The sequence below is a fragment of the Merops nubicus genome, unplaced genomic scaffold (assembly GCF_000691845.1).
Source record: "Merops nubicus isolate BGI_N331 unplaced genomic scaffold, ASM69184v1 scaffold33632, whole genome shotgun sequence".
Classification (NCBI taxonomy): domain Eukaryota; kingdom Metazoa; phylum Chordata; class Aves; order Coraciiformes; family Meropidae; genus Merops; species Merops nubicus.
Window position 1 is genome coordinate 4654 of NW_008594889.1, and position 11111 is coordinate 15764.

The following is an 11111-nucleotide window of genomic DNA, read 5'->3' on the forward strand; positions in this document are numbered from 1 at the left end:
AAGCTGTGTAAACCTTCCAGTTCTACCAATCAACACTGATAACCAAAAAGCAAGGTGTTCCAAACTGTCAGTAAGAAAATATTTATACATTCATACTACTAGCTGGATAGTTGGTACATAATTACCAAGGACCATCCACATGGCTTCAGAATGACGTATGATTGTATTGTTATGTTATTCAATTGCATTTTTTAACACCTATGCAGGTATTAGAATGTGGCATTTATCTATACAAATAGTCAAATGATACTCTAAGTTCAATTCCAAACTGCTTTTCTGTTGCTGGTGATGGAGGCAGTGATAAGAACATCCCTGTGCTCTGAAACTACTTCACATCTGTGTTCAGCCTATGTACTTGTCTAGTAAGTGAAGTTTTCAACTGGTTTGATTTTGAGGAAACAAAGACAGGAAGGGAACAATCAAAAACCAAACCCTGCAGTCTGTAAGGGGGCTGTTTTATTGCTTGTGATACAGCTGACTTGAAAGACAGTTGACATTTCCTTTCCCTGAACAAAGTTCAGACATGAGGCCCCAGAATATTCAAGCCCAAGTGATCTGAAATTCCCCATTAAGTTGTTACAATTAAAAGTGACAAGAAGCATAGAAATTGTGTGATACAACAAAGACTAGCATAAGAATACTAATCTTCAATAAACCACTAAGTTGATTTTGAAGGAAACAAATATTCAATAAAGCATTTTATACTAAGCTATTTTAAATATTTTGAAATGGAGACAAGTAACACAATGTATTAATAGAAGGGATATTAACGGATCTCAGTCAGACGAAGCACATCAGCACTTCAGTGTAGACTAAAATCTACTGTTATTTTCAGTGTCTGAATTCACTTTGTGCTGTGAACGTAGTAACAGAAAAGGTGACATTTCTTCCTGCCTCTGCACATTTCTTGGCAAACAGTGTACATACATAATCTATGCTTATTAAGTTCTGTTACACAGACTAATGTTCTAGGAATAATAGCTACCTAAAGCCCGACTGAGGTATATTAAATATTGAGTTGTTTCAGTCATTGTAGACCATGAGCCATGCGACCATCACAACAGCAACCCCGAACACTGGCAGCACAATGAGGTTCTTGTATTTTTGCCATGGCGATTGTTCAACTTCTACTTCATCCTTTCTTCTCTTATTCTTTCTTCGCCCTTTTAATCTGTTTTCAAAAGCTTCCAGTTCAGCCTAGATGAAGAAAGCAAGTAGTTGACTTCTGTGTCACAATTAAAAACAAGAAAACGTGCAGATTTTAAGTAACATTCCCAAAAAACATTTTATAAAAATAACTGGCAGACAGTGGAAGTTCTACACCTCTTACAGGTAAGATGGCAGCACTATAACCCATGGTTACAAAGCACTTCGCTTCCAGGTTAAACCATTGTTTAGTTTCCTATAAAAAAAATCACCGAAACCACAAAAAACTGAAGTTTCACATTAGATTTTTAACTGAGGCTGAATATGTTAAGCCAAAATGAGATTATTTCCATATGAATTATGTTAAAAATACATTATTTTTCCTATTAAAGAAAAGTACTTATATACATATATTATTGTACTAGCTTAGGTACAAGAGCATAGGCTGAAATCTTCAAAGACCTCCTTTCCAAAATACAGATGTGCTCTCTGCTAAAAATAAATTAATAAATATAGAAATATTTAAAATCTATCTTTCCCCAATTCCTTATGTTTTGCACCCTCATTTTGCTAAATTTTACATTAATAGCTACAATCTTAAGCATGCACAAAAAGATTTCATTTCTTAAGTGTTATAACTTAAGAGCTAGTAACTCATATATGATTGCAGTAGCTACATAGAATGCTTCCAAAGAAAGCACACACCCTTTGGCACAAGAATGAAGAAAAGCAACTTGCAAAATAAAAATAATTACAAGCTTCCACTCAGAACAGCAGTTTCAAGGTGCTGCCTGGAATGAACAGTAGGATTCTCTGATCCCTGTTCCTCATCCCTCTCCACATCCTTTTATAATGATATCAAGGTAATACAGGCAAAATTCATTTTAGGGTACAAAGCTGAAATAAAATTGGAATTAGGCACCAAGGAACAAAGAATCTAAAACTGGGAAGAGACTCCCATGAGGAGCCATATAACTGCTAGGAAAATCAGAAAAGATGCTCTAAAGGAGAGCTGGGAAAGACTAAAGCCAGAGGTCCAATGGTTATCCGGATTTCTGGGTAGACTTGTCAAGTACCAGAGAAAGCATGGGAGAAGGGAGCAGAAAGACTAGATGAACTGGAATGAGAAGAGAGATGAGAGCAGCAGAGTGCAGCAAGCTGGGACCAGCTGGGCAAAAGGTGCAAGACTGAGCAGAAGCAGAGAAAACATGGACAGTGAACAGAGACAAGGCCTGGCCATGAGAGGAAATAAATCTACGTGATTGCTACTGCAGTGCTGCCAGGAAGAGAGGGATTAAGACAATAAGGTAGGTGCATTAAAGTAACAAGAATAAGACTGTTTTGGGAAATGGGCAGAGTAGTAGTCCAGTAAATATAATTTTCCATTAGAACTCAAAATTGCCTGATGCCTGGTCTTTCTCTACTGACAGCAAATTTGTCTGTGTTTCATAAAGCAGATCTTACTTCCCTTCTTGTGCCAGGTATCACTGTTAGCAGGAAAAAGGGACCCGTTTTGATGTCTTTTCCTTTGTAGCTAATAAAGGCAGAAATTGTTGGCAGTTCTCTGACTACATGGGAGAAGAGTTCAGACAAAAGTTCCACTGCCTGCTACTTGAAACAAGATTACTTTCAACTAGCTAATCCTCCTTTAGAAAAGCAACGTAATTTAGCAAAATGGTTTCTCAAAATTCCAGATCCAGAGGCAAGTGCAGAGTTCTTAAGGTTTTAAAGATAATACGGCAGTATTTTATTTCACACAGACACTACATAAAATTTGGAGCTTCAACAGTTATTATATGCTTGTGATCTGTAAACTTAAAAAGCAAAGTGCTTCATGAATTGCAGTAATCTGAATTAAAATATAGGGCTCGAACAATTACATAACAGGTGTTGAATTGCTTTCCTAGTGATCTTTAGAAAAACCCAGCTAAAAATAAATACATCATAAAACCCAAAATACAGAACGAAAAAAAGATTCGTGGGCACAGAGTATGAGAAAGAAGCCATCACTATCCTTAAAAAGCTACCTACGGATTTTATGTAACTGTCACCGTTTCCAAACTGTCACCTTAATGATCTCTGAACAATAAAGTAATGGTTGTGCCCAGTCCTCAAACTACCTTAACTTTTCAAGCTAAACAAGCTCAAGCTTTTTATTTAGAGTAAGAACCTAACTTCTCTGTGTATAGACATATTAAAACAAAACGCACTTATTTAAACTGTATATTCAAAACAATTTGATGTCAGATAATGTCTAGCTAAGGTACTGTAGCTCAGGTACTGTATTTTGCTCCTTCTTTTGTGTTATTCACTATATTCTTCCTTCACTGGAAGGAGTAGCAGCCACATGAGAAACTGTAGCTAAATCCATGCAAATAACAATGACTCTACAGACACAAAGCCTGTATCCTGAAATTGCAGGTCTTGTATTTTACGGGGGTGGAAGGAGGGCACGTTTGACTTTTGCAGCTTCTAAGGAGCTGTTAAAACATTTTTCTTTCTAAGAACAGAGGAAACAAAACCTTTCAGACAAGTCACTAAATTAGAATTCAGGTTTGAGACCTCGACTTTCAGTATTGAAACTCCTGACTGTTACTAGTTAGCTCAAAAATTTAACCAAATCTTTCCCACTTGAGTAAGGTAATGAGAGAGAGCTTGGTTTGAATTGCTAAATAATCAAAGCAATGATCTTTTTTCCACCTCCACCAACTGTAAATACCCTGGTCTCACACAGTGAAGCACAGGGAAAGTTTGGCTGTTAGGGCCACAGTGAGAAGCCGTCCCCCTTCCACTACGAAACAAGCGATTCCATCTGCAAATTATATTAGCAGAGGCTGCTACCAAATATAGCTAATACCAAAATACAAAAGTGCAGAGCGCTAACTAGTTTGTATATAAAGGATTTAATGAAGTATTAATCAAAACAGGTTTCAAGAAGCTTTGACTAACAGATGAACTATCTACATAAAATTTTGATAATGACATCAGGAAGGTGGTACAAGATGCAAACTTTTGTCAGAAGGGAGTATTCTCAATAAATATCTACTCTTAATGTGACCCAATGCCCTGTGATAATGACGTCCTCCAACGTGCATCACCAGATGGCAGATTATGAGATTAAGCTGGAAGGGAACGAATTGTAGATAAAAGGCTGCAGAAGCTGAGGTTAGTACTTGGGTGCAATTCTAGAGCCTATTTATTCGTTACTGTTGTCCTTTTTTCTTTAACTGGCTTTGTCTTATTTTTCTACTGTTCTCCTACTGTTTGCAATTGTGCTATATAACTGGGCACTCCTAACTAACCTCTTAACAGGCTTGATTAGGTGCAGGGGAAGTCCTCTACCCCCGAAGCTGCACCCACCACAAAGCACGCACACGGGCGCAGGTGCCACGTACTGGGCGAGGGTGCTGCTGGACTGTAACTGACACATCAGTGAAGGGACAAGTAGGAAGCAACGGTGGTGTCACTGCAGAGGGTAACAATCACTGCTGAAGAATCAAGACCAAAATAATGTTGCCCACACTATGCTGCTGGTGGCGTGCATCTGCTACAGTTTCAGAGAAACTTCATGACTAAGACTTCACTAGAGGGACTGCAAACTTGATGATTTCGAGGTAGAAATCATTAATAACCAGGATGCCTTCTGGAGTGCATGAAAACACATTTAATGCAATACAAACACCAGAAACTTAGAATTTCTGGCTCTAGAATTTTAAGCACATTCTTCATATGTGTAAATGCCCATTAGTGCACTTCAGTACTTAGGTGGCAGAACCTTCAGTTATAGACTACCTCTGCCCAGCAGCTGCATACAAGCTACACATCCTGACCTATGTACCAGAACTAACATTTTCAAGGTCAATTTAGAAAACAAGAAGAATTAGATGAACTGTCTATGAATTGTACAAAGGGCATACGTGATCAATATTGTAGACATCTGAGGCATGAATGTAACAATAAACATTACAAGTGCCTGGTCCCTTGGACAACAGCTAAAGCACTGGTTGGTAGCCATAACACTTTATTAAAGTCACTAGGCAATTAATCAAAGTATGCATAACAGAAGTTGTGACCTACAGAGAAACCACCTATCCTAATGTGACTGGGAGAACAGTACAAGAGGACTATGTCTGTGAGTATGGCTCCCGTGCCCCCTTTCAAGCCAGGAGTGAGCCAGTGCTCTGTGATAAAATCAGTGTGACAGGCAGGTGAAAACAAGCATAACCTCACACCAACTGTTCTGATAACTGAGTAAAAGGAGAGTCAGAAGCACATGCTGGACTTATTGAATGAGTTGGTGTCAAATGCTCAGGCACAGGCATGTGCGAACTGGTTGTAAGGAGTACATTAAGACTGCAGCCTCCAGATGACAAATCTGACCTAGCCATCACTACCAACCAAGCCTTCATTTTTTGTCCAGATTACAATCAGTATTAGTGTCTCCAGGCAGCTGGCACAGAAGCTTCCTGGATTACAATGCCGACAACATATGCTCACCAACAACAGCAATTCTAGTAAATACACGAGTCCTGTCCCCTGCTCCCTGAGACCTTGAAGGACAAAGACTCAGTTAGGCTTCCTTGTTCTTTGATGGTGGAAGGAAGGCAGGAAGCTTCACCCAGTATTCAAATCTCTATGGAGGCTATTCAGCAATTCTTTGAGGTTTATGCATTATAAAATGCTTGATTAAAATCAAGAAGACTTAGTATTTTTAAGATAAACTATACTATAGACAGTTATAGTACTGCAAGATTAAAATGATTAATTATAACTTTGCATAAAATTACAAAAACTGAGAAAATATGTGGGCTCCTAACCACTGTAAATCATTCACAGTACACATCTCAGAGTAAGATACCAGCTGATAGGAATGACTGTGCTTATCACATTACCAACTAGACATCTTTAGTTGCACCTAAATTAAATTATTTACTAATAAGAACAAGGTGGAGAGGAAGCGGGTGAGGAAGAAGAAAGGCTGATACCTGTTGCCTTCGTTTCTCTTCTTCAATAGCAGCTTTGGCTTCTGCCTCTTTTATCTGTCAAGACATAAGAAGTGATAAACAAATGCTGTAAACAGCAGCTAAACCTATCACAGAGCTGCAATTATTCCTATAGCATGGTTCTCAGGAAAAGTGACAAAACTTCCATCAAGTAAACTCTCAACCAGATTACAAAATATTGTCAGAAAAATCTGCATCATCTCACATTTGGAAAAGATGGAACATATTATGGATGCTACAAGGTTATAAATTTAACTTCTGACTTCAACTTGACAAAACAAACAAATATAAAACCTAAAAAGAACAGTTTGTTCACTAACAATGAGGAAAATTCATGAAGACAGATATTCTAAGCTTTCAGTAACTTTAAGCTCAATTCAGTACACTTTACACATACAGACAATTCCTATATATGTATATGATTTACGCACATATATTTCACGGCAATTACTTTAAATGTTACATTACCACTAAAGCAAAAGGAAACCTCTATATTTGTACCAAATATGACATGCATTGGATAACGCATAGCCAAACTGCTTTAAAAATCTTTGTGGCATGCAAACCAAATATGATTTAAAATGCTCCACCATCAGAAAGTTCTATGAAAAAGAATCATGGGATGAAAGTTACAAATGGTAATTCTACAGAAGTATTTTGTAGTGTTCAAGAAAGCAAATGAAATGCTAAACTTATTATTAAGAAAAGAATGGTACATAAAAAGTGTCAATATGTAAACACATGATGCACTTGAATCTTAGCTCCAGCATTCAGTTTTGTTCCTGCAATAACAAAAGAACATAAAGCCTGAACACATAAAAAAACCCAGAAAATAGGATGGAGTGGCTTCCATCTAAAGAGAGGCATAACTAGGATTCATCAGGCGACTAACAGCCCATAAAATCCTGAAGAGTGTCAAGATGACACACAGCGATAAAACATCTGTAATTATTTTTCATAATACAAAAGCAAAGCCATAAAATGAAATTACCAGGAGGATGGTCCGTAACAGAGAGAAGTATTCTACTCCCACACAGTATTTGGCTAAATCCAGAAATTTGGTGCTACAGGATGTTTAAAGATGCCAAAAGTTTATGTCGACTGAAAAACGATTAGGCATGCTAATAGGCGATAAATCCAACAAAGACCAGCAAACAGAGAGACATCAGTTCAATCCCTAATATTCCCATGGTCAGACATCACTACAGTAATAGTAGCAACAGGAAGAGTATATTGGGAAGTCTATGTGTCTGCTGCCTTGTATACATTTCTTAGGCATTTAGCATTGTGCCCACTAAATTACTACCTTTGAAAAATTAGATGTAAAAATCACATTAACAGCTTGAAGTTAAAAACAGTCTTGATCCTAGTAACTGGATGAATGGCGTACTAACAGTGACAATTTATTAAATATAGTTTGTGCAGGTGGAATTTGTTCCAAACAGTTTGCAATTTGAGAGCTCTTGAGGACTATTCATTAATGCTATTGACAGCTGCATTGAGTGCACCCTCAGCAAGTTTGCAGGTGATAACACACTGGGAGGTGTGGCTGACATGCCAAAGGGACAGGATGCCATCCAGAGGAAGCGGGACAGGCTGGAGAGGTGGGCCCGGAGAGGTGGGCCCAGATGAACCTTAGGAGGTTCAACAAGGCCAAGAGCAGGGCCAGGTAACCAGCACTACCAGTATAGGCTGGGAGAGGGCTTACTCGAGAGCAGTCCTGTGGAAAGGGACTTGGGAGTGATGGTAGATGAAAAACTGGACATGAGCCACCAATGTACAATCACATCCCAGAAGGCCAATCACATTCTGGGCTGCATCAAAAGAACTGTGGCCAGCAGATCAAGAGAGGTGATCCTGCCCCTCTGCTCTGCCCTGGTGAGACCTCACCTGGAGTACTGCATCCAGTTCTGGAGCCCCCAGCACAAGAAGGATGTAGACATATTGGAGCGAGTCCAGAGGAGGCCCTCCAAAATGATCAAGGGATTGGAGCACCTCTCATACAAAGACAGGCTGAGGGAGTTTGGGCTGTTCAGCCTGGAGAAGAGGAGGCTCTGGGGGGACCTTAAAGTGACCTTCCAGTATGTGAAGGGGGCCTACATGAAGGCAGGGGGAAGTCTATTCAAAAGGGTTTGTAATGACAGGACAAGGAGTAATGGCTTTAAACTAGGAAAGGATTGATTTAGAAAATATTAAGAAAAAAAAATAAATTCATGTAAGAGTAATAGATCATTAGAATGGGCTGCCCAGAGAGGTAGTGGTGGCCCCAACCCTAGAGTCATTCAAGGTCAGGTTTGATAGGGCCCTGGGTGACCTGACCTAGGTAGACATGTCCCTGCTTGTGTAGGGAGGTTGGACCAGATGACCTCTAGCAGCCCCTTCCAGCCTAGAACATTCTGTGATTCTATGACTAAGGAGAAAGCACACCAGCCCATGCTTTAGCACGCTGTAGCTCAAACAGCATGCACTGAGAACAGGGTCAATGGAACAGTCCTATTTGCTTGTTTTCAGACAATTTCTTACATTGCGAAACCATACATGAAATAAAAGCATTATTAGCAGTTTCATTAATCTAGACACAACAGCAGAGTCTCTCTTTAGACAAGTGTATAAAAGACACTTTCAGCCATGCACATTTGAAATCAGCAGGTCTCACTTGTGCATTTTTTTTCCACACCAAACTCCTGCTATTTCACTGCCATCTAATGGCAGAACTTCAGCTCCAAAAGAAACAGTGAGCCACAAATGTGGAAAAAAGCAACTGAAGAGCTTCTTGTTACACCGCTGTGTTCATATTTGTATAAAATACGCAGGTATAATACACATAGGTGTAGGGGGAATCTTAGCTGTTAAATCACAGTATGGAAAAACATTTCTAGAGTTATTTCTTTAATAAAACATCCACTAAGAGAGACTTTCAGTTCTTCAGAAGTGCATACTCACTAGGTGCTATACATGAAGAGTTTTATTAAGAGTTAATACACTTTGCTTTTTGAAATCAATGGTTGTTTTGCCAACTAGATTACCTTTGTAAATGTCTGTATTTCTAACAGACTTTTTCCAGTCTTCATACATTGAAAAGCAACTGACATAATAAAGTACTTTTGTCAAGTGCATATAAAAGGAGATTGTTCTACTGTGTCATCTATAGGTCAGCACAGGTTACGAAAAGGTACGTAGTAAGAATTTAAATAGAACTTTATAACTTCATATAAAAAACCTAATACAAGTAAATCCATGTTCTTCTGTGAGGAAGGTACACGCACACAGCTAGGTTACACCACACGGTATGTCTATGGCATTGCTTATAGTAGAAACTTGCAGTTTGGTCACTGCACTAGACCGTTCCTCCTGATGGATTATGTCGGGGTGAGAAACAGAAACTGCTATCTGCTGAAGTAAAACAGCAGCTGACACTGTGCTGCACCACACTGAGACCTGCTGATGTGTCTCAGCTCATGCAGTCTCCTGGGAATTAACCTTGTTTTAGTGCACTTCACATCTATGAACTCATCTTCACATTCTCACTGGAACTGTTCATTATGGTCGATATTTTCTAAGTGCATATCCCAAGAGTCTTGACATTTGACCTGCTTGTGAACTTGCAGGATTTGGTCTATGTGGTGCCTGCTAGAACATGCCAATCAATCCTGAAAGTCTGTGCAGAAGCTGACAGAAGTCAGCTTTACCCACTGAGATTTTGGGTTGCACATTTATTATATCTTAATGCCTACCTAATAAAAACCAAGCAAGTCATGCACCGATTGTTTTTGTTTATGTTTTTATGAAGGGCTTATAAAAGCACGGTTGATACTCTGTCTTTCTGTCTGACAGCACGCAGCAATTTCTTTACTTCATAAAACAGCAGAACTAGGGAGAAGTTACGTTTACAGTGGGCTAAAAAGGATACTGCAATTGCTGAAACCTTCCCATTCTTCTGGTACAAGATAACTAACACAGTGTGACAGGATTACACACTTTGTGCTGAACAACTTCAGCATTCAATGGCTGCAAAACTTTCTCTGGAAAGAGCAGATACAACCCTGTGAAGTGGCCTGGCCCTAATCTTACAGTAGTAATCATCAGCAATGATGATTTTATCATCACTGATCATCACCTGTTCTCAGTGGAAGAGGAAAGGACCAGTTCTAAGAAAATAAAAAACAAAAAAAGATGAAAACAAAATAATATTTAACATATTATTTCACTGAGTTAATTAACACTGTCTACAAACACTGTAATTCCCCCCACTAAGGCATATGCAGGTCTGAAAAAGGCTGCTATTAAATAGCACATCTACCTGCATTGTGGTTTTTGCTGGTATAGCCTTGACAAATCATTCAGAGTTCATTTTTTCCTGTTTTTCTTGAAACGCTGAGGAGAAACTATAGCTACAGTGCATACATTACCTCGGATGCTTTTCGTTTCATCTCCTTGCACAATGCATCACATTCCAGTGAACCTTGGCCTTCTTGTATCTTGCTGCACTGTATTTCCTGTTAAGTATAATTTGAGTCTTCTATAATCATTTCCCTCTACAAAATTTTAATGTCCATTTCTTTATGACAGTTACAAAATATCCTTATTTACTAAAACATTGGTTACACAGAAAATAGAGCTAATAATTAAGCGTTATTTGAACCTGTAATTTTGTATTGAATTGTCCCTTTTGCTTTTCCTTATTTCTAATAAGCTAAGCTGACAGCAAGAATTAAATCAAGTAGTCCAGTTTCATTTCTCCTCTCTTCTCACACAAAGCAAGGTGACCTTCTGAACTCTGGTAGAGTTTCAGTAATTTCATATACATTCTCCTAACAGGCTGAGATTACACATCTGGTTGGGGGTGGGCAGGATTCTTACTCACACTTCTTCCCCCCAGTACTGGGGAAAAAAAAGTGGTTACCTCTAAGCAGAGACTATTCAACATGAAACACTTGTTCTGTCCATGTCATCCCTGCTGAA

The 11111-nt window shown here is 38.8% G+C and overlaps 1 protein-coding gene across 1 annotated transcript in view; it reads right to left on the reverse strand.

Moving 5' to 3' along the window:
* Nucleotides 1-732: 732 nt before the first annotated feature.
* The window catches only part of NFXL1 (nuclear transcription factor, X-box binding-like 1), a 43127-nt gene continuing 32748 nt past the window's right edge, over nt 733-11111 (reverse strand). The window contains exons 20-22 of the mRNA XM_008935901.1: nt 10559-10645; nt 6132-6185; nt 733-1197 (exon numbers count right to left, since the gene is read on the reverse strand). Coding sequence (XP_008934149.1) covers nt 1024-1197; nt 6132-6185; nt 10559-10645 — 315 coding nt within the window. The 3' untranslated portion in view covers nt 733-1023. The remainder of the gene's footprint in view (nt 1198-6131; nt 6186-10558; nt 10646-11111) is intronic.